Source organism: Bacillus rossius, assembly GCF_032445375.1.
Source record: "Bacillus rossius redtenbacheri isolate Brsri chromosome 9 unlocalized genomic scaffold, Brsri_v3 Brsri_v3_scf9_2, whole genome shotgun sequence".
Lineage (NCBI taxonomy): Eukaryota > Metazoa > Arthropoda > Insecta > Phasmatodea > Bacillidae > Bacillus > Bacillus rossius.
Genome location: NW_026962013.1, coordinates 32,066,764 through 32,090,222, shown reverse-complemented (window position 1 = coordinate 32,090,222; position 23,459 = coordinate 32,066,764). Strand labels below are relative to the sequence as shown.

The following is a 23,459-nucleotide window of genomic DNA, read 5'->3' as shown; positions in this document are numbered from 1 at the left end:
AGCTCTGTTTAAGTAGAAATATAGACGAGAATGGGAAAACTCAGGGCGCAGTGACTACCAGGCAAAATGCACACACAGTGTGTATAATACAATACTTAATGTTGTCAGTTGTACTTAATGTTGTCAGTTGGGGCTTAAGGATCTGCAACATCACGGCAATACTGAATGCCACAAAATAAATCAAAGGGTCCATCGCTGTCCAGTTTTGAAGTGAAGGAAAATAATGGTGCGCATGATGCAGAGTTACATGACAACTTTGCTAGTGGTCTCACAAAACAGGTATGATTATTCCACAGGACTTCTACTTCAAGTTTCCAGGATTTTTTTTAGTGTTGAGTCCATGATTTAAGTTAGAAACCAGTGGGGGCCCAGTAGTTCTGTATTTCAGACTGGCAGTGTTTGTTGCATAGTGTTGATGTGAATGGTAACATTGCAACATGTGTAAATAGCAGGGAAAGAGTTTATGGTGTGGTTTAAATGGGTTTTGATTAAATACTACTTGTTAAGTATTTATTACCTTGCAAGATTGATTGATGACACAGCGAAACGTCTAAGAGTGAGAGAGTGGCAACTTTTGATTATTTTACGTACTTGGTTCACTCAAGTCTAGGGCTCGAACCCCTAGCAGTGGTCTTCAACCCGTTGCTCATAGACCATTAGCGGCTTACTGACAACATTTCAGCAGGTGTTTTCTTCTCACCCTGCATGAGTACGAGGCGAACTACGCATAAAAGAGACATCTGGTAGCACTTAGCAACTGCTTACTGTTTATTGGATGCATGTTATAAATGATACAAGAAATATAGCCTACACTTGTTTAATTTATTAAAAGAGCAATATAAATTTAATGGAATGGAAAAGAAACTTTAATACTGTTCTTTTGTTATGTTTTGATGTAATTTAGTACCATCATGTCTTAGATTCAGTATTTTACAAGCTTCAAAAAATACTGGTCGGCAGAACTAAAGAAACTAATATATAAATATATTTTTAATTTTTTGTAAGTATTTTGAATTATTTGTTAATTTTGTTATCAAGCAAAATAAGGACAAACAAATATTTGTGTAAAAAAAAAAAAAACAGTCACTGAAATGATAGTGTGCAGCCCATGACACACTTGATGAAGATACCATAAGCATTTGATTCTAAAAAGACTGAAGATCACAGACTGGCCTAAGCTTGCTGATTGTTCCTGCCAAGGCAGGGGTTTGTCATTATTCGGACTGGGTTAACTGCTTCTTGCGGACTCAGGAATGTCCCAGACATACCAAAATACCTGTAGAGTAGTAAAGCAGATGCGTGCTTCATATATGCGTTGCTACCAACTACATAAAATAAGTACTAGTAATATATTTTTTGGGATAAAAATTCCAATGAATTCTCCCACCTCAACTTTCAGTAATTTTTTTTTTTGCTGGTGTGGGTACATTTTTGTATGTAAAATCTATTGATTTATTGTGTTAGCCCTCAATTTGAAGGCTGTTGTGGCTTTTAGCAGTACAGTTCGGAGTTATTGTGCAATTAGAGGTTTTAATAACAGCACCTAAATGATTGGCGGTGATCATTCCCGACTTTTGCACTAGAAATATACATACAAACCCTCCCCCAGCTGACTTAGATTATAATAGCCACTGATACGTGTTATCACAACTTCTCATACTGTCGAAAATTGGAATTCTTTGTTAAATTATGCATGTGCATTGTTTCCAAGGTTCTTCGTCTTTAAAGCCCCCCATACAAACAGTATAATCAGTGAACCGAGGTGAGAAAATAGTTCTTTTATACTCTGTAAACAACGTAGGTCACGTACAATACAGGACCTCATAAAACTCTTAATACACAAAACGAGTATACACAGGCCACTTGTCACAACTTTAAACAACTTGGGCTGGCAGTGGTCTCCCCTCCAACCCAGCAATTATATTCTGCGCTGCCAACACGGCCATGTCCGTCCTGGTCTTGAGGGTGGCACTGCCCAGGTGCGGCACCACAACTGCAAACACAAAACGGTAAGAGCATAAAATAAAGTTTCTAAGATTCTCGTTTATGCTAGTCAAACTGGACAGGCTCTATGAAGAAGGCCAAGAAAAAAAAAAAAACTAACTGATTGCACCCGCTAAAATTAAATACTTACAGTGAAAGGTCCATGCTTTGGCACACACTGTAATCCAGGACAAATCGAGCAACTCTTGTTCAGGTTTTTTTCCAAGGTGTATTCCGGCTGTCGACCCTGGCCGCCAGGTCGCATTACTGCACCTTCGGCGATTTCAGTTCAATCAAGAGTTTATATTTACTGTTCGTTTCCATTTCAGCACAGCGTTTCCTGTTTTATAGCAGATAAAATTCTCATTTTGAGGGTTACGTTTTTCATAGTGATTCTTTGAGGAAGACCAACACTGATCTTTTTTTTTTCTAAAGAGCAGCCTCTTTACCACTTGTTTTAAATACCACTGTACTGTGAATTTATTTTTTTTGGTATTCCCATTAAAACTATTTTGACTTTCGACAATGCAGATTGGCTGTGGTCACGCTACTTTCACTATTAGACTAGATTTAAATAACTACAAAATTAGTAGACATTTAAAAGGTACTGTGTCCAGACTCTAAAGTTAATAATCATTCCATTAAAATTTCATATATGCCATGCCTAATAATCTTCAAAACTCAGCTAACTTTGTTGCTATCTTTTTTCTATCAGAATTTAGGAAGTACCATGTCTAGTGATATTCAAGAGAGAATTTTCTCCTTGTCAAGTATTTAGCACTTTTCCCTTTTGAATTTCAACTCTTGCAAGTACTATTTACTTCTTACCTACACGATTTTAACATTTTAAACATTTTTAATATCTGTGCTAACAGTGTCCCTCATAAATCTTGCACAAATACACTAGGAATACATTTTAAGTGTTAATTTTTTAGTCTGAAAATTGATGTGGTCAAGGGACTTGCTTTGAGAGCAACACCACGAAAATGACCGAACCTCACCAATAAATATTTGTACCACTGGTCATTTAAACAGTTTTATATCCATATGAAACTAGGACGTGTAGGTAAGAACGTGTAATAAAACATGTTACAGTATGGTTTTGAGTTCGTTGTTGACTACATGTCTTCTGTAGTCTGTAAGTGTAAGCTGTAAAAGCCTACAAGGTAACTACACCGATATACGTGTCCAACGCACAGAACAAGCCAGGCATTTTAGGATTGAGGTAATTTTAAATGGGGTTTCATTTGAGTCTCGTTCCTAACACGGGCAAAATCACGCCCTGACTCTTAAGAGTCTTTCTGATTACGTATGCGAGTATGCCCTTAATTATATGGTGGCACCCATCATTATATCATAGCATTAGCCTATAAGCATGCGCATCCCATGACATAAATGTTTCACATACCGTTAAGCCTAGGAACAATGTGGTAGCCCTAACTTTAACTAACTTTCTGTGTTAATATTTACAAAAATTTTGCATATCATTTTAATTGTAACACCCATGCCTTATAATGTACTTTCTTGGTCGTTGTAACTTTTATCCAAAATAATTTTTTGTTTAAAAGGGACCTTAAAAATGAAAATTGCATGAAGCCTGCTCCTGAAAATTCAGTATCTCATCACTCTGCTACCTTCACCAATACTGAGAAAAATACATCTGGGGCCTATTCCACCAATAATCTTTGCAACTTTTCACTGTACACTTTGCATATAACTGAAAAGTGCAAAGTAAATGTGTTCCACCAAAATTGTTAACCTCTTTGCATTCCTACAGCCATTCTGCAAAGTCTTTGCGTTATGTTATTTATTGTTTACATTATTCTTGCCTAGTTTGTAGGTTATAGAGTGCATGGTGAGTAAGAAAATGGAAGTTGTGCATAAAACGTTTGCAGTATTAGAACTTGCAAAAAATATATCTTTTTTTCTTTTATAAGTTTCTCGAGCACAGTAACACAGAAACAAAAGGAGAAGGAATGGACTGACGTTCTTTTAAAACCACAATCGCTTCAGCTTGCGGGGGCTGATAAGAAATTGACATTTGCCAGAGATCAGTTGTGGGGGTTATGGAAGTGTCGAAAACATTTATCAAAATTACTATTTTTATGTCAGCAGTGCTTGGAAAAATAAATACGATGTCCAGTATTTTAATGATGTTAAATTTAAATTTAATGTAGGCATAATAGTATCTGTTGCTTGGGAGATATACATTTACTCCTATTTGTAATGTTCTAGAGGTGTGGCCCAATAGCACTCAAAAGAACATCAACTTGTTGTGCACTTAACCTAAAACATTCTTTAAAATGAATATCATTGTCAATCATGAAATTTATTCTTAATCTGCACACTTTCCTTACTGGAACTCTGTCATCTTCATCATATTCATCACTTGAATGCAATAAAATACGCCTCATCATTTTCCTTCTTTTACTATTGTAGGTTATGTGTTTATGTTACTATGTTTTCATTTCTCTCAACCACATTAAATTAAATAATTACTTACATACTAAATTTATAACAAACAACACTTTTAATCACCTCAAACCAATTATTTAATTAAGATAACACAATAAAAAGTTAAACTGCAAAAGCAAAATAATATTTGCATAACCTCTGAAAACATTGCAAATATTTATAGATGAGTTATGCAGAGAGAGATTATTGTGGAACAGAAACACGTTTAAAAGTGCAAAGTCTTTGCACTTTTCGCTTTGCACTTTTCAATTTTTGCTTTGCGAATTCTAATTTTCGTGGAACAGAAGTAAGAAAGAAAAGTGCAAAGTGCAAAGTGCAAAGTGAAAAGTTGCAAAGTTTATTGGTGGAATAGGCCCCAGATTTGCATTCTTTACACAAGCTGTTACAAAACTTTTACTTAACATATATACATTTATATTTTAAAAATAAACCAGTAACCCACTTTAATTAAATTTTTTATCATATTTTTACAACTACTTACCACAATTTTTAAGTGTCATCAACTTGTGGTTAGATGGTAGTGGTTCGGGATACATGACGTCCAACCCTGCACCCCAGATCTGTCCAGTCTCCAACGCTTCTATCAGAGCTGGTTGGTCTACTACTTCTGCAACAACCAACAAACACACTCATCATTAAATGCACCATTTTGAGCTACATAAAAAGAGAATACAAAAAAAAACCAGAGCCTTCTATGCACTTATAAATTTATCGTTTAACACTAGTGTAAAACACTGTTGAACTTGTAGGTTTTTTAAGCAATGAAATTTTCATGCAATTGAATTTTAAAAATTTACATAGTTTTTGTTTTGTTTATTTTTATCCCTGTGCTAAGGCCCACAGGGTCAATTAAGTAATTAAATATGGAGATGAAAACTGCAGCATTGTGAATTCATGAGCAATCTTATAATAATTATGTTTCTGGTATGAGGCAGTGTGTAACCATGTTTCAAACCCTTGAAGGACATTTCTTGCATATAAACAAATACAGTGAAACCTCATTAATAAAATCTCTGATAAAACAAAACTCTCATTAATGTACAGTCAGCACTGTTTAATCCGGTACATTCCGTAATCTGGCACTGACTGAGCTGCTTGCGTTTGGAATTATTTTTTCCAGTGGATTTGGGCATTTGTTTAACATGACACAACGTTATATCAAAAAACTTTTTTAAACAATGTATTATGTTATGAGCATGTTTTAGTAGTATATGATTTTACATCAGTATATACCAATCTATGTGTGAGCATAGAAAAAGGTAGCAACATCTCAAGGTGAGACAAGTATTTACAATGTGTAAAGTCTACTCCCTACATATCAGTTGAGACAAGAGCAAGCACTCAGCATTTCAATGACTTTATATCCAGGTGCCAGTACCTACTTAAATCACTGTGTCAATATTGCACAACAAGAGCGGTTAACAAACAACTTTGAATCTCTGTAACTGAAAATCTTACCATAACGCTGCAGTTAGCAGGCTTGATGCAGTGAGGTACATACATGTTTATTCAGTATGCACCAGTCATTAAGTGTATTTCATTAATTTGAATGTACATATGAATTTAATTTTTTGTTTAAATAAATGATTATGATTGAAGATTTTGAAAACTAGAGACTAACAAAATAAAAACAGGCATGTTTAGCCACAGACTAATAAATATGTAGACACACACAAACTCTCGGATATAGCCAGCACATGCTAATAATAAAAAGTGTTTCAAAAATCTCTGATCAAATGAAAAAGCAACTAACTGATACCATAAATTTCAAGTCCTCACATAAGCAGAGGTGCCCACACCCCCCAAACACTATGACTCACCCCCCTCCCCCCCCCCCCCAAATTTTTTAGACCATTTTCTTAATTATTTACTCAATTATTTTATAATATTATACTTTTTTAGTATTATATTTTATCACATTGTACATTAATTAAAACTGATTTTCTAATAATAATTTTGGTCATATCAGGTAATATTTCCATCCTGAACCGACAGATGCCAAACTGCTTTTGTTGAGGAAAGTGCGGGGTTGCCAATTTGATTTACAAGATCCCTTTCAATTATCAAAGCACCAGAAACGTATTTTCATATTAGAAGCTATAATTATGTAAATAATATATACATTTTTCTCGTCTTTTAACCACCCCCCCCCCCCCTTAAATTTTAATGACGCAGTCTGCATCGTTACCCCCCCCCTTGTGGGCACCCCTGACATAAGGAATAAAATCTTTATTACAATGAATAATGCTTTGAAAACAATTTGCACACCAACTCAGATGCGGGAAGCTGGTGCTACTAGCTAAATAATTGTGTTTAGTACAATAGTTTTTGAGTCCTCTGTGGCAATTAAAATATTTTAAGCCTCACTCACTCCCACTCACATATTATGAATACATCACCCAACTGAAAACCATTCTTGACACTATTTCAACTAGTCTACTGCAAAAAATTACATATTGCATTTACATGAGTATAGTACTTAAGTTTGACAGATTACAACACTCATGCATTTAGTTACCTCCACGTGCAACATTAACAAGTATCGAAGTTCTCTTCATCTTTGAGAAAGCATCCTTATTAAACATTCCTCGTGTTTCATCTGTCAAGGGACAGATAATGATCACAATGTCACTATCCTTCAGCAGAGCATCGAACGAAACAAATTCAGCACCTAGTGCTGCAGCTGAAACAGATCAATATTAATGTTAGTGCAGTGCTTGTGGTTATGTCATTAAATAAAGCTTATTAAATATAAAATCGTTCAATTAATTCATAAAAATACAAAGACTACAACAACTTTCAGCAGCCTAGTCCAGCCAACACAGTTCTAACTACAGAGAACATTGTGATTGTTTTGGTGGCAAAGTTGACACGTGAACTGCTCTTACAATGCTCTGCAGGAAAACATATCTTGTACACATAATTTACAAAACATGATGAGTTTGGTTGAACATGTCATCAACATCAAGGTCATTACAAAGAGGTGATGAGATGCAGGGCTGTCAAGTAAGGAAGGGAAGAGGAGGGCAAAATGTTCAGAAATATTTCTTTATGCTTGTGTTTACCCTGATAGGACAACAATTACAAGTCTATTGCTAATAAAACTCATTGGAATCCAACAAGTAAGACAGTTTTACCAGATAACGTTAAACAGGTTTTTTTTTTTACTGCTGGGTTTAAAGCATCGCACATTAAGTAATTGGCAGACGGCCCTACAAAATGTTTGTCCAGAGCCCTTAGTTTCTCTCGACAGCTCTGATGAGATGAGAAGAGAATAAAGCACTGACGGAATACACTGGAGAGAAAACGGGATCACCCTGAGAACACCCACCAGCTCAAAGCAACATCCACCATGTTTTCCACTTGCCAAAAATCCTAATTTGATCCCCCTGGGAATCCAGGGTGTTTACAGGTCACAAAAGTCACAAAACTTAAAGGGTGGTCACGAAAAAGTTCCAAAATAAAAAAAGTAATGCTGTTGGAAGTCAAAATTTTTTGATTTCCAGCAGGCATTTGCCAATCTGCATTTTTTTTGACCCCTCACTTCAGTTTATAGTCGCACATTAAATATAAATGGTTGTTATCAGTCCTCTTAAATAAATCATGTGGAAATCACCTTTAAAAACATTTTTAGCTTTCTAACATAATCTGTATGTTCCTGCAAACATTAGATATATTTTGTATTATGTTTAGTTTTTATTATTATGTAAGTACTTGTACGTAGAAATAGTACAATATTTTTAAATCCTCAACAATATTGGCAAATTTAGGCATATTTTTCGATGGAACTTAAGAGAATTACAAAAATGCCTGCATTCAAAGCATGTAAACAGAAAATCCCATGCAATTTTGTCCATAACTCAAACCATAAAAAACTTAAGTTTTTCGTAACAGAAGTTAATCAAATGATAAAATAAAAAACAAAAAGAAAGCACAATATTTTAGCTCTTTTAAGTTTTATCTAAACATGGAAGGAGGAAAGTAGAGAGATTGGTAAAGTTTTTTAGGGTGACAAGGGGCGAGGGGACACTGGGAGACAGGTTGAACAAAGTGGTGTATAGAGGGAGGAGGGATCATAGGTGGAAGATTCAGAAAGAGTGGAGAAGAACAGAAAGAGGAAGGCAAGTATTCCTGGTGAGGACGGGGCGGGAGTGGAATAGGATTGAGGGAAAGATACTGGATGTAAGAAGAGGATTCAGAAAAGGGTGAGTTGGGAAAAGGCGGGGGGGGGGGATATTCCTTGCCACTGGGCGGAATCCCAATCGCAAGTGTAACAATCAATCAAGAAACACAAAAGCAATGCTCAAATACAGACATTTCTCACAGAAAGTATGCAAATACAAAAAAAAAAAAAATTACCTTCTGGCTTAGGCCTATGACCGCAATAAAGAATCCTGGATATTTCAAATGCCTTAAGTCTCTTTGCAATAGCTTGGCCAATATTACCGAGCCCCACAATGCCTACCGTGGAGCCTTCAATATCCTGTCCCAACATCCACTGCGGTCGAGTTAGCTCCCAAACGTCACTATGAAAATATGTGCACAAGTTAACATGCATATAGAGCCGTAAAGTATTAATAGCAATATTATAAACATCACATGATAATTTCACACAACAAAACCGGCTTAATCCATGCCAAGTCAACCATTAGTATTTCAATGAAACTTTCAGGAGCCATTCTCCCTAATGATAAAAAACAAGAATATGTATATTATATATATATATATATATATATATATATATATATATATATATATATTTTTACTTCATAGGGTTTTTATGCAATTCATTTTTACAGTTTTGAAAAATTGTTAATTTTTGGATTGTATTAACTTTTTTGAGTCTTGAATACATCAAGTTCTGCAAGACAAAAGAGTTATTTTACCTCTCGTTTAGAAGATATTCTAAAAAAAACATTTTTATAAAAGTTTTGAGATGGTTTAGAGTAACCAGTTATTATTACAAGCCTATTACAGATAATAACTTACTGAAATAAAGACAAATCAGGGCCAGCATGTTTCATTGTGAGTAAATAATTGGCTAATCACAGGTGTTCTTCCACTATACACAAAGCCTGTAGAGACTTGTTTGATTCATGTTCTAGCAGCAGTGTGACTTATGCACACTCAAGTGTTGCCTACCATGCAGTCTTGATCCCAACTTGCATGGTGATTTCATTGTGTGTACGGACGTACGGTCCTACCCTTGCACCATACGCTAACTGTACAGTTCTTGTAAATTAAAATAAAAAAGCTGTACCTATCACATATAAATCGTTTCAGCGTTTGTTTTACATTCTTTGAACGATTCTTGTAATGGCAAAGATTGATTTAAAATAATTTTATGGACATTGTCATTGCTGGTTTGCCCTGTATATCACAGAAAAACCTCAAAAACTCACAACAAAAATTAATACATAAACATACCAAGAACAAGCCAAAATCAGCTGATGTCAAATTTTAATGCCTGAAAAGCTCAGTGCGATGAATTCAGTCAGAAAATTATTACAATACAGACAAACACAGTAGGCTGATAACAACAGGACAATTGTAGTTACAACAACAATAAATACATATAAACAACAACCTTGAACAAACAGATGAACCCAACGATGACACCAAACAGATATTCTGGACAACACAATGACGACAATACAGACAAACAGTGAAGGCTTCCTGTGACAAAACAGTTGTGAAGTTTCAGGAACTGACATCTACTCAACTCCCACCATCAAGCACAAACAGACTGATATTGGGCACTGGAAAACAGGGGTTTATATGTTTGACTCCATCTTTTCTGGCACAATGCTACTCAACTCATAAAGGAAGAACACACAACTACAAGGAAACTAAAAAAAATCACCATTTATCATTAGCAATCAATGTTATCAACCTACAAAGTATTGAATTTAAAAAAAATATTGATAGTTCTAATTGAAACAGAAACAAATTTACCACAAAAAAAATAATTGAAAATTAACAACCTTCACAGCAAGACAGCAAAGACACCAGCCAATAACATCAGCTATTTAATGCACAGCCAATCAGAGGAGTGCTCGCCTGTCATTGGCTGCAACAAAAGAGGGGGTCAAAAACATAAAAAAAACCTGTTTTTCAGTGTTTGATAGTCTGTTTGTGCCTGATGATGGGAACACATGTCAGTTGCAGGAAGCTTACTGTGTGTGTGTGCTGTTGTAACTGTTTTTACCATCAATGTGGTCGTATGTCACTGTGTTGTCCAAGGTGATTGTACAAGGTTCTCTGTTTGTGTCTGATGACAGGAACATATCGCAGTTCCCGAAACATCGCAACTGTTTTGTCTTGACAACTGTCTTTGTCATCAGTCCACCGTGTTCATTGGTGCTGTGATACTGTTCTGACAAATTCCTTCCACGGAATTCTCTGTGCTGCCTTTACATTTAACATCAGATGATTCTGGCTTGTTTTCTGTGTGTTTGTGTATTCATTTTTCTATGTCCATTATTCAAGTTTTCTCTATCCTATGTCTTACAGTTCAAACTAACAATGGCATATGACTAAAATATTGATTTAAATCATAATAAATGTAGAATATACATTGTTCATTAAAATGTCTAAGCAGTTTGTCTTAATCTTTGTAGAATATTTAGAAAAAATCATTTCAATTACTGGCAAACTGGTCCCATATAGTAGCTGCAAAATTCTAAATGATTGCACAAAGTAAAAATATTTGACCTATCAACTCTACAAAAAATTTTGGTTTGGTTGAAATTAACTAAAGGAAATAAAAATTGTGGCAATAAGAAGTGTTGAATGGTAGTAAATGAAATTTTATCACTATAGAATATGAATAGGATACTAATATATGTTATGTAAAATATTTCATAAAAAAAATATGTATATACCTATTTTGTTTGATGGGAATACAGGCTGGGATTAACGTTTCTGCAGCACATTCTTTACTCACTTGAAAATACACATTCAAATTGTTATTACAATAATATTTATCTAATTACCTCTTGCTTGAAAATTTGGTGCCATTTTTTTTTCTTCTCATCATCAAATATCAGTTGTTACGATTGTGCGGGCATTATACTGTTTGCTAAACTTTGTGAGAAGCCCGAAACTGGGCCAGTGAAGTTAAAATCTGTATCTATCTTATACTCAAGTAACGTTTTGGTGAAATTCAATTTGTGATTAAAACATCTTTTAAATTGTTCTTAAGCACAGTTTAAAATTTAATTTATCATGGTCAAATTGGACGTAAGAAAATAAATAATATCCAAAATTACTTTTACGGTAACCTAACATTTTGTTTGCCATCACTCGTAACCCCACATAGGCCCTACTACAAGTTACAAGATTCAAATCTTATAAAATTAAAAAAGTATATATATTTATTTACTGACTTATTTTAAGTGTCTACCACTTAACCAAAGACAAGTTATACAATTAAAAGTAAAATTAAAACAAAAATAAACATACATAACTAAACTAACCTAAATAACTGGCAATAAACAAGAAAATCATAAACAACTTACAAATTACAATACAAATTAAATAAACAAAACAATTACCAGTTTTTAAAAACAGTAGGTATCCCAAAATTTGTATAAAATTTTCTCTAAAATAAAATAAAAATTACTTTCACTATAGTCAAGTAGCACATAAAACTAAATTGATGTTTGTATTAAATAATCATTTTTCTGAGTATAATGTATAATGAATAAGTGTTAAATTAACTACGGAATTTTATTTGTGCCAGATCTGATTGTTAAATGTATGATAAATATTTAAGTGTTAAGTGTACAGCTGTAATGCTATTACCTGTGAAACTTATTATGTGTGTATGCATTGTTATGAAAAAATGATGTGTCATATTATGCCAAAGTGACGTGTATAGTTCCAAAACAGAGCTATGCTCTCCGGAACATTGTAAAAAAAATAATAAATAAAATAATAACTTTAAAATGGGTCTCACACTCAATTCTCTAGACCTCATAAAACTTTAGAAATCCAAGATTGAATGCAAAACACAATCTGATCCATGCATAAACCTGAGGGAAAAAAGCTTGGAAATGGGCTTTTAAATCAACTATGGGTTTTGTGGACAAGCCTGCGAAAAGAGTGTCTTATTTTGACAAATTTCATAAAAAGGCGTTTAAAAGTTGAATCATTGTAATGTAAGAAGCTAAGGGTTTCTTGCAGAGTGAAGTGAGTAATATCTAAATGTATGTAATATTTATCTATCTAATATCTATATCTAATGTATATAATATCTAAAACAAATCTTTAGGTTAATCAAATGAATTTACTGTGCCTTAAGTCATGACTGTGCAGGCCGGCCTAAGATTTACCACACTTTTAAAATATGTACACGTAATACAAAATATGTATACATTAAATGTCTTATGGACACATTTTTCTTAAGAATAAAATATCTACAGTGGACTGTACACAATCACATTTAATATCAACAATCTGGTGGTTCCTAATAAAGCCACAAAGGCATCTCAATAAAAAAAAATTTGCCCATTCAATGATTTTAAGCCAACTTGTGATGTTGTACAAGCAATTTTTTTTTTATCTCAAACAGTTAACAACAACAACATTTATAACACTTACTCCAGTATTGCCTGCCGGCCTTCTTGCATCCTCCGAGCTGTTGCTAACACGAGAGCAATAGCCATGTTCGCAACGGCATTGTTCAGAACATTCGGCGTGTTGCCCAGTTTGATGCCTCGCTTCTTCAGTTCTGCAACGTCTATGTGATTGTAGCCCACTGACATTGTGCCAATAACCTTTAGGCTTGGCCCTGTGTGTTGCAAGAGTAAAGGGTAGTATGTTAGCCACAGTCATGTCCATGCAATGTTGTCTTCACAATTATTTCTAATTAAAAACTAAAAATAGCAAAATGAATGTCAGATTATATTAGTACATGCACTAGAAAATACATTTTAGACACATGCTCGCCAAGCTTTTGACGGACAGATAGAATTTTTTGATCCATCCAAATGGCTGTAGGACATGAGAACGACAGATGGATGATAGATGGATGGGGGCGGGGGCGACTGGCTTTTGTAATTCTGCCTTATGATACTAAAAATGTAAGAAGAAATCAGAGTTAGGAAAGACGTTTAGCGGGAACAGTAGTTCTGTGTGAGATTGTTTTAGAGGATGATGTACTGCAAGCCACTGTTGAGCTGTGCTCTCTAGCTCTTCAAGCTCAAAATCATTGTTCTGTGTGAGTACAGAAATGGAAGTTTTGAAGGCATTCCACATTCAGAATTGAAGAACAATTAAAAAAAAAAACTATACGTTTTTAGCTGGACATCCTAGCAAATGCTCGCAGTACCTAACTGCTCAACAGTCACCCTCTGCTTCATCAGCTACGGTTTTGGCACAGCACTTCTCACTTGAATAAGTTGGAAATAATCAACTTTACAGCAGCGAATTAGACACCAGCAAATAAAAGTAGCCACGTCTTTTGCAGTTTCACCAGCAAATTCAAATTAAAAGCCTGCCCCAAGCAAACAGAAGCAGCATCGTGTAAAATCACCCTTTAGGTTAAGTCATTGAGTGGACTGCATATCTGTATACAATTTCATCTTATTATAGGTGTTGGTTTATTTTCTACTAATTCTATGTTCAAGCAGAAATACAGTTCCTACCAGAAATACAATTTAGTAGTGAGCCAACATTCTAATGGGATACTAGGCAAAATATCTGCACTAAAAATTTCTACAAACTCTCTAACTATAATGTTAGGATTGTTTTTTCAAGTCTCATAATTGCATAACATACACAGAAGTCAAAGAGAACAAATGTGCAAATTTCAATGTCTCATTGCCCTGTTTTCCAACCTTTAGTTTGCTTACCACCTGACTTTCCCATTGTACAATTATGTTGTGATGAGCCTATACTTTACATGGCTTTTTCTCAGCTGACACTCATAGGAGCCTGCCCTAGGGACACACCTGTTGTTCCGGCCAGCCTGAAAGTTGCATGAAGTGAGGTGAGGTGAAATGAGGTATGGGGCAGCGATGAAAGAATTGGTGGAGGAAGCAGGAGTACCCAAAGAAAACTCATAGGCCACGAAAACATCTGCCACGTTTCTCACTTGCAAAAATCTGGATTTAACCCAGCCGGGAATCAAACCCTGGTCGCCTTGGTGGGAAGTGAAGTTCCTAACCACTCAACCAACGTGCCTCTACTCAAAAAGGGCAGTATTTAGATAAATTATATTCAAGCACTGATTTTTTAAAATTCATAATGAGGGAGTGACATAGCGGGCCTTAACTGTACAAGTGTTTTGATGTATTTAACTTTTAATACCAATGGCACATTTTCAAATAGGTACTTGTAACATTTGTCTTGGCGTGAGACCATTGACAAGCCCTGGTGAGCACGCTCTTCTAGTCCAGTCTGAAGTCATCACTGCCCGAGGCAGGACATGCCAGCACCCTAAGTCTTCACTTGCCATCACTGAATAGTATATCAAACATTTTCTTAAAATCGTCAGGGCCTGCCTCAGGTGGCAGACTGCTTTAATTAATAACATTTAACTTTTTTCATGGACTTTGAAGTTAACTTGTACAATTCTGTTTGGTATCAAGAGTGCCCTGAGCCCCTTCCTCTCTAACTGGATTCATCCCGCAAGGTTTAATTAACAGCTATAACTGAATCATGTATAAGAGTGTGTAGTGTGACATGGAAATAAATATAATTTATGGAAACCTTGTATTAGTTCTAGGCTATTACCAATAAATAACCTGCAGACATTAAGCGTAAGGGACGCCTTAAACACCCACAAGGTAATCATGAGGTGAGAATGCCTGACGCTGAGAGCGGGCCACGTCTAAGTAGGTAAATGGTAACTGCGCTAAGGATGATTTTGAGTCTGGTTCTCCACATGGGCGACGTTACGCCTTGTAAGAGAGTCATTAAAAAAGTCAGTGTGCCCTTAAACATACGGTGGCGCTCATCAAAAACTTCCCTCATAATTGCAATAATATCACAGTATGCCCTTGACTCACAAAATACTCTTAAAATTTATGCTTACTATAACGTAGGTATTATTTTTAAGAGAAAATAATTTTAAGTAGAGATTGCTTGCTAGGAATATTGCCAAATTTTATACACAAAAAAAATTACAGCAACAAGTTAGATACTTCACCTGCAATATTAAACAGCTCTGCATCAATACGATGTTTTGAGAACCAAAACAAAGCATTAACATTACCAATCCTTTCCAATAATTGAGCTCTCGTGGGTTCACGTCCTGGGCATATCACCAACTCATACCTAGAATTTAAAAAAAAAAATCTTCAGATACATAAAAAAAGTTTTGTTGTAAAAAATATTTTAGTAATTTCCTAGAATAATCACTGATCCGAAAAAAAAAATCCTGAAAATGGTATTTCTGGGAACCACTTGTCCCGAAATACGCTGATAAGTACGTCAAACGTCACTTTAATTTTCTAGGATAAGTAGTCTTCTTAAAAAATTAAAACAAAATTCTGAAAATTTAATTTTTAAGTCTCTGATTTTATTTGAATTTCTGTTAAACAGCACTGCAATATTTAAAGTAGTTTACCGGTAGCCTTACCAGGGTGTTTACATTCTGTAGTCAGGGAAAAGACCGGAAATTTACTTTAAATCCTGGAAAAGTAAGAAAATTCCTAGTGCAATCACTTGGAGTGTGAAATAAATGGCTTATTCAAGGTTCTGTTTGAACTAGGCCAGCTATAGGGATAATAGAGACTTAATTTCTTTAATTTTCAAAAAATTGTAAAATATGTAAATTAAAAAAAGTCAGCAATTTGTAATTTTGGGTAAATATGTAGTTGAGCGGTATTTGCAAAAAAAATATGTTAAAAATCCGAAAATACCTTTATTAGACGCTATTCAACTTCCTCTTTTCATTAAAAGTGGCGGAGGTAAGAAATTCCAAATACTTTAGGAGATATCGAATTTTTAAATTTCATCATATGTAGTTGAGCGGTATTTGCGAAAAAAAATGTTAAAAGTCCGAAAATACCTTTATTAGATGCTATTCAACTTCCTCTTTTCATTAAAAGCGGCGGAGATAAGAAATTCCAAATACTTTAGGAGATATCGCCGTTCTTATTTTGCATACAAGACCTGTGTTTATCATTCGACCGTCGCCATTTTTTTATTTTGCCGTGTGTTTGTGAATGCCTAATCAATGAAAATGGTCGATTATGTCAGGTCAGTTACATTATAAATGCTTTGAAACTAAGCGTACATTAGAAATAATATGAAATTATTTCAATGGTTCTTTAGTTTTAAAGTATTTATAATGTAACTGACCTGACATAACAAACCGGGACAAAGGATGAACAGAAAGAACTCACGTAAAATTTTTTTGTTACTTATTACTTTAGCAACAATAAAAAATAAGACTTTAAAATTAGAAACGTTAAAAACTCGCCTAAGTTGGAGGCGGTAATTAAATAGCGTTTTAAATAAATGAAGTAAATAATCACGTATTGGTTAATTTGAATTCTGGCCTATCACGAACAATCACGTGACATCATTATCCAATAAAAAAATAGATGCTCATAAACAAGAAACAATGGTGAAAGCCACATGAACGCACTGCTATAATTGTGATGAAATTTAAAAATTCGATATCTCCTAAAGTATTTGGAATTTCTTATCTCCGCCGCTTTCAATGAAAAGAGGAAGTTGAAGAGCATCTAATAAAGGTATTTTCGGATTTTTAACATTTTTTTTCGCAAATACCGCTCAACTACATATGATGAAATTAAAAAATTTGATATCTCCTAAAGTATTTGAAATTTATTACCTCTGCCGCTTTTATTGAAAAGAGGAAGTTAAAGAGCATAGAATAAAAGTATTTTCGGATTTTTAACCTTTTTTTTCGCAAATACCGCCCAACTACATATTTACCATTTAAAATAGTGTAAAATCATATGAATGGTTGGTATAGTTAGCAACATTTTAAATACTGTTAAATCATGTGATTTGTCGGTTAAGTTAGGTTAAGGAATCTACATAAAATACTGTACAAACGTTTGAACAGTTAGTTATGTTACTTTTGCTCCATTTAAAGAGTTGTATAAATTTACCATTTTTGGAATTTATAATTTTTTTTTTCAGACCACCTACTCTTAAAAATTCCCGAAAATGAAAAAGATTTTGCTATATGATTGATGATTTTGTACGAAATGTTTGTTAAAAAACTATTAACTATTCCTTAGAGGTTGCTACTATAATATGGTATATTACTGCATAAGATTGACATGTAATCTGTGTTAATTTATCTTTATATTATAAATAGTACTTTAAAAAACTAGCATAGTAACGCACTCACCTTTCTTTGAGTAAATCCAAAGCTGGTTGAGGAACTTCTTCGTGTGATACAAACACTTTCATAATGTTAGTTCTAATATTGGCAAAATTTCTTACCAAAGTATTCCGCCCAAACCAGAGCATCAACAATAAGCCCACATGTATGGTATCATCTAAGCAAGACACGTCTACTCAAACACATCTTAACCATATTCTTGCTACACTCTAGCTTGTTATCTATTATGTAAGTCTTATCTAACTAGTGTTATAATTGACATTGCAACAAGGCTCAACTTCACTAAATTTAAATCTCAAGGACTGTTCTCCGCAAACACACTCCAGCTTGTTCATTTTTTATTTAGTCTTTTGATAGCAGTAGTGCCAAGCTTTTGACACAAAAAAGCCTCCAATCTACTTATTAGAAGTCAACTTCCGAATAAAATTTAAATACAGCCACTGAGTGACAGCAATATAACACAATGCGAAGACGAATGCATTAGTCATGACGATTGTAAAAAAATAAATAAATAATAAAAATTTCAAAAACATTTAATTAAAAACTCAGAGTTTTTCCAATAATTCGATAAAATAATATCCTATAATACAATGTAATAATATATATGAACTTTTCTCGGTAAATTCTGTTATAATATATAACAAACTGCACAAGTAGTGACGTAAATGTTCAAAAAATAACTAGTTGCCCAACATATAACCATAGACTCAGGACCTATTCAGCTGAAAATGGAAAGAATGAATTTTTGGAAAGGTTCGGGGGTCTATAGTACCATAGAATAATTAACTTCACCCGCGGTCTTGGTTTTGATATCAAGGGTGAACTTTGTGCTTACTAGGTAAATTGGAGGTGAAGTTGTTCGGAGGGCACCAGGCTAGAACTATGTTTAACCAAGTGCTGTTAGTCGTTAGCCCCAAGCATGGTTCACTAGGCTGGTAGGTGTTAGAATATAATGACGTTATCAGGCTACCTGTTACACATGATGCACTACTCACTCACAGCATTGTGTGCTGATTCCTATAAAAGTTAACATGGGGTTACTCGGAATAATAGTGTGGTAGTGGCAAAACAACAGGTACATTTACACACACATGGTAAACATAAACAAGTACTGTGATTGTTGCACTCCATTTGAAATTACTTTTGAAATATTAGTAAGTCCTAGTGGCAGTCTCGCTTGATTGGTGCATTGCTGGAGTCGGCCAGCACCATAAATTGAAAGTTAATTGTGGTTCGTAATCTGGAAACGTAACTCTACATTAGAACTCATTGAGGTTTTTCGTGTCCATAGTCATGTGACTAAAGCTGTCTGCGAGCTCCCACTATTTTTTAGAACTGGTCATGTGACTGGCGACTATAACTCACAAGTGCACAAGCACTACCTACATATTCTATATATCGAAGCATGGACATAAGCGATATGTAGAAACAAAAAAGAGGATTTGTTTTTTTAAAGGACAATCGCCTTATTGTTTGTGTAAGGATTTTATTATAATAAAGCAGGAAGAGAGATTAGGTATGTAATTTTAACAGGGTGCAGGCATAAAATCTCTAGTTGTTATGTTTATATAGTTTGCCGTCGTCCGGGGTCTCGGGCTCGAGTCCCGGTGCGGCTCCTAGCAGGAATGGCTGTTGTCGCTGTAGTGTTTCCGGGTGGGCGCCAGACTAGCTCTGTTTCTAGTCGATAGGTGGATCGTGGGGTCGATTGCCCTGCATGGCCCACTAGGATCGTCGGCGGTGTTGCGTGGGATATGAGGAGCTCCCTACTTGGCGGTGGTTGGGAGTCGTATGGTTAATTGATTAGGTGTTGAAGTAGTGTAACAAATGACATGCGTCATTTATTCATGCGACTGTGGGTTTGGTGTAATACCGCTGATTACACACCACGTCGTACGGAGGGTGACGTCACACAATACAGAAGTTACACAATTACACAAAGTTAGTTTAAAAAGTTACATAATAAGACGTGGCACAAGTTTACAAAAAAATGTTACGTGATGGGACGTTGCACAAGTTTACTAAAGACGTTCCAGATTCAAGGCGTCGCACAAAATTACTAATTATTACGTATTAGCGTGGCACTAGGCGGTTCTGAGCCTGGTTACTCAAAAGAGGGGTGAGGGCGATTGGAGGCGGCAAATCCCGTATATCAATGTCTCGAGGCAGTGTTCGCGTCCACTGTAGTGGAGCGCGGACCACAGCTAAATTCACCCAAGTTCCGTTACGGGGTGGTGTCAGCGCCGGAGCGTCTGGTTTTAGTTCAAGTTCTGTGGTTCGGGAGGCGGCCCGTACCGTATACTGAAACTACCCCGCAGACCAAGTGTGGTGCAGGGGGTTTTAAAAGTTATGCGGCCGGATTAAGTCCTGGACCGAAAATTGGACCGGGTATGCACGGAGAGATAAGTAAAAAGAGGTTTCGAGGAAGTGACTATAATTACCAGAAGTGAGTTCAATGCAGACAATGGATGATGTCTCTCCGTGGGATGTGCGTCCGCCCCGGTCCACGAGTCGCGCTGTACTGTCGTCATGTCATGGCATCCGGCCGAGGCTCGGTGCCCCTCGCGCCAGGGTTGACCTCATTACGTTATTTTCTAATGTAACACGTTAATAAGAGATTTTAAGGGCGCTAAATTCCTACATTATTATTAAGGCTAAATTAACATCACTCATCCCTTCTACCATTTAGAGTTAGTATGTTTACGAATTATGTCCTTTAAATTATACGTCACACCAGCGACTGTTCGTCTCTTGCCGGACTGCTCTGGTGGGGTTAATAACGAAACACAAGGGGTTAATAATTATGTCACATGGGTTAATTAACTAATCTAGGCAGAAGGCCGCCAGGGGGACACTCACACACGTATCGACGTATTTACACACGTGAGTGCCCGGGCACTCCTACGTCGCACTTTCGTTAATCAACTTTTAATTTATACGCAATACTGTTTAATATTCTGTGTTTGTTTTTGCAACGTGGTCGGCTGTAATGTCGGTCTGTTTATTAGGGGGCCGGGTTCTACCTTGGTTGCTGGTGGCTCGCCTGACTCGGGTGGGCCATGGCTAGGGGCGCGTTCCGTTAGCGGGGTTGAATACTGGCGGTTGCAGGTCGCGCTTTAGGGTGGCCTTCGGTCGGACTACGTCAAACGCCCCCCCCCCCCTCGAGAAGCCCGACCTTGTGCCGCTAGTGACCCCGCCATGTGGGGGCGCACCTAGCTTCGGCAGCAGCTCCATCCAGGTGGTGCTCGCGGTGGCCGCAGCTGGTAGGTCCTGCGTACTGGGCCCAGGTCGTCCCACGTCGAACAGCCGGGTGTCGGTTCGTCGGAGTGGTCCGGCAGCTGGTAGGGCCTGCACTCAGGACCTGGATCGTCCCACGTCGAATGTCCGGGGTGGTCCGGCAGCTGGTAGGGCCTGCACTCTGGACCTGGATCGTCACGTGTCAGATGTCCGGGTGGTGGGACGTTGGTGGGGGCCCGTGGCGCCTTCTCCCGTACGTAGTCGTCCAGGTACCTGGGTGGTCGGCGGTACCTCTGGGGAAGGTTCCCTGGGGTGTCTCCTGGGCCCAGGGGCCCGTGGGGAGACGCGGTGGCGTCTGGCCGTAGATCGTCCGGGGCCGGGCACGGCGTAGATTGGTATGGGCGTCTCTCCCGCTCTGGGATGCCAGGCGGCCCCAGGTCAGTGGCCTCGTCGTCTGGTTCTGTCACCACGGGGATGGTCTCAGCATCGCAGTCTTCTGTCGGGGTGCCGAGAGGGTCAGAGAGCTCGGTGACTGAGAGTGCCCCGATGCCGTCCTCTGGCGGTCCTGGTGTAGTCGTGGGTTCGTCCGTGTCAGCGTCGGGGGGCAACTCGATGAGGGGTCCTTGGGGCTCGTCTTGGAGGGTAGGTGTCCCACTGGGCTCGTCGGCTACCTCTGATGCCGGTGTGGCTGTCGTGTCTTCGTACACGGGCGTATGTGGTCGGCTCTGACCAGTTTGTCTTCGTACCGGGGTGGTCTCGGGAGGCATGTCCCCCTCAGGTGCTCCCTCGGTGTCAGGTGTGAGTGCTGCTTCCTCATCGGGGGGGTTCTCCCCGGGTAGGTGGGCCAGCTGCCGATCGTCGCGGTGCACCTTTCTGTCCCGTCTTCCGCTGGTTCGTACTAGGAAAGTGGTCCTCCCGAGCCGTCGGCGTACAGGGTGGGGACCGCTCCACCTTGGGGCGAGTCCAGCGCAGTAGTTGCGGGGCGCATTGGAGAGGGGGTGCACACGGATAAACACCTGGTCGCCTACCCGCACCGCGAGCGGGGGGGTGCTCAGTCGTGGGTGTTATCTCCTGGGCGTATCATCTCTGACGTTGCCGAGCCTCGCTGTGTTCGACGGTGCGTCGCTGATCGCGGTCGGCTGCATCTTCGGCCGGGTGGGGTGGTCCGTGTGTGGTCCATTCCCCCGGCAGCGGCAGGTTGTGCCCCTGCACCATCTCTGCCGGTGTGCGGCCTGTGGCGGCGTTGGTGCGTCTCCGGACGCAGAACAGGGCATCTGGTACGTGGATGTCCCACTGGGTGTGGTCCGCCCCTAGTCGTATGCGCAGTTGCGCCTTTAGTTCCTGGTTCTGTCGTTCGGTGGGGTTTGCCCTCGGGTGGTAGGCCTGCGTCGTGTGGTGTTCGACCTCGTGGTCGGCGCACCAGGTCTTCCACTGACGGCCCAGGAACTGACTGGCGTTGTCTGTTAAGATGGACTGGGGGTAGCCCCAACATGACAGAAACTCGTTGGTCAGGATGTGAAGCAGAGTGGTGGCCCTGATGTTGCTGCACGGGTACGCTTCGGTCCACCGCGTGAACAAGTCAGTCACGACAAGCAGGAAGCGTTTCCCGCGGGGCGTGCGGGGGTAGGGGCCCATCAGCTCCAGCGCGATGGTCTGGAAGGCGGTGGTGGGCTCCCTAAGCCGTTGTTGCTCCTCCCCGTCCTGTCCACGTGCCTTTCGTCTCTGACAGACCTCGCACTCGCGTACGTATTCACGGACGTCATGGGTTAGGCCTGGCCAGTGGTAGTGTTGGCCCACTTCGCGGCGGGTCTGGTCCGTCCCGGGGTGCCCGGCGAGGTAATGGTCGTGATGGAATCGTAACGTGGCCTCTCGCGCCTCTGTGGGGACGTAGGTCCGCCAGTCGCCGTGGTTGCCTGGGGTCCATGTCATTACTACGCTGTCCTGCACACGCCAGGTACCGTGCTCGGCCGCGGGGATCTGTCGACGCCAGCGGTCGGTGTCGGGTGACATCTCCTGGGCTTGGCATACGCGTCGATACAAGTCGGCAGCAGTGTTGGGCGGTCCCTCCTCGTCATTGGCTTCGGCCGTGAGGCGGCTACACGTCGTGTCACCGTGTTCGAGTGGGTTCGGCGTGACTGGTGGTAACATGGAGTCCCAGTCGTCGTCGTCCCGCAGTTCGTTGTTCTGGTCGGGTTCTCGTGATAACAGGTCGGGCAGCTGATTTTCGGTGCCGGGGACATGCTCTACCTCAAAATCGAATGATTGGAGAAACAAGGCCCACCGAATCAGCTTGCCCTTCCTGCCCTGCATTGTGTCAGGCATCGGTTATCCGTCCTAAGTGTGAAGTTTTTTCCCTCGAGGTGTGGCCGGTACTTCTTCATGGCCCAGACTACGGCTAGGCACTCCTGCTTGTTACTATGATATCGGCGCTCCA

At 38.7% G+C, this 23,459-nt stretch overlaps 2 protein-coding genes across 2 annotated transcripts; both read right to left on the bottom strand.

Annotated features, from left to right (window-relative positions):
- Window positions 1–1,763: 1,763 nt before the first annotated feature.
- LOC134543182 (glyoxylate reductase/hydroxypyruvate reductase-like) lies at window positions 1,764–18,147 on the bottom strand. Its single transcript, XM_063388074.1, has 7 exons — window positions 17,798–18,147; window positions 15,614–15,741; window positions 13,063–13,252; window positions 8,818–8,984; window positions 6,977–7,141; window positions 4,940–5,065; window positions 1,764–1,993 (listed from the first exon to the last, which is right to left on the bottom strand). Exons 1-7 carry the CDS (start codon window positions 17,917–17,919, stop codon window positions 1,875–1,877), a joined length of 1,017 nt encoding a protein of 338 aa, XP_063244144.1. The 5' UTR covers window positions 17,920–18,147; the 3' UTR covers window positions 1,764–1,874.
- A 605-nt stretch (window positions 18,148–18,752) lies between these two features.
- Window positions 18,753–21,792, bottom strand: LOC134542900 (cell surface glycoprotein 1-like). Its single transcript, XM_063387485.1, has 2 exons — window positions 21,067–21,792; window positions 18,753–18,761 (listed from the first exon to the last, which is right to left on the bottom strand). The coding sequence occupies exons 1-2, from the start codon at window positions 21,790–21,792 to the stop codon at window positions 18,753–18,755; spliced, it is 735 nt and encodes a 244-aa protein (XP_063243555.1).
- Between the last annotated feature and the right edge of the window lie 1,667 nt (window positions 21,793–23,459).

Bases quoted from the DNA above. Each gene is read 5' to 3' on its own strand.
- LOC134543182 (XM_063388074.1), bottom strand. From the start codon at position 17,919: ATGCTCTGGTTTGGGCGGAATACTTTGGTAAGAAATTTTGCCAATATT. The intron at 8,985-13,062 runs GTAAGTGTTATA...ATATTTTCATAG, and splicing joins GGCCGGCAGGCAATACTGGA to TGACGTTTGGGAGCTAACTC. The intron at 1,994-4,939 runs GTAAGTAGTTGT...TTGTGTTTGCAG, and splicing joins GATGACACTTAAAAATTGTG to TTGTGGTGCCGCACCTGGGC.
- LOC134542900 (XM_063387485.1), bottom strand. From the start codon at position 21,792: ATGCCTCCCGAGACCACCCCGGTACGAAGACAAACTGGTCAGAGCCGA.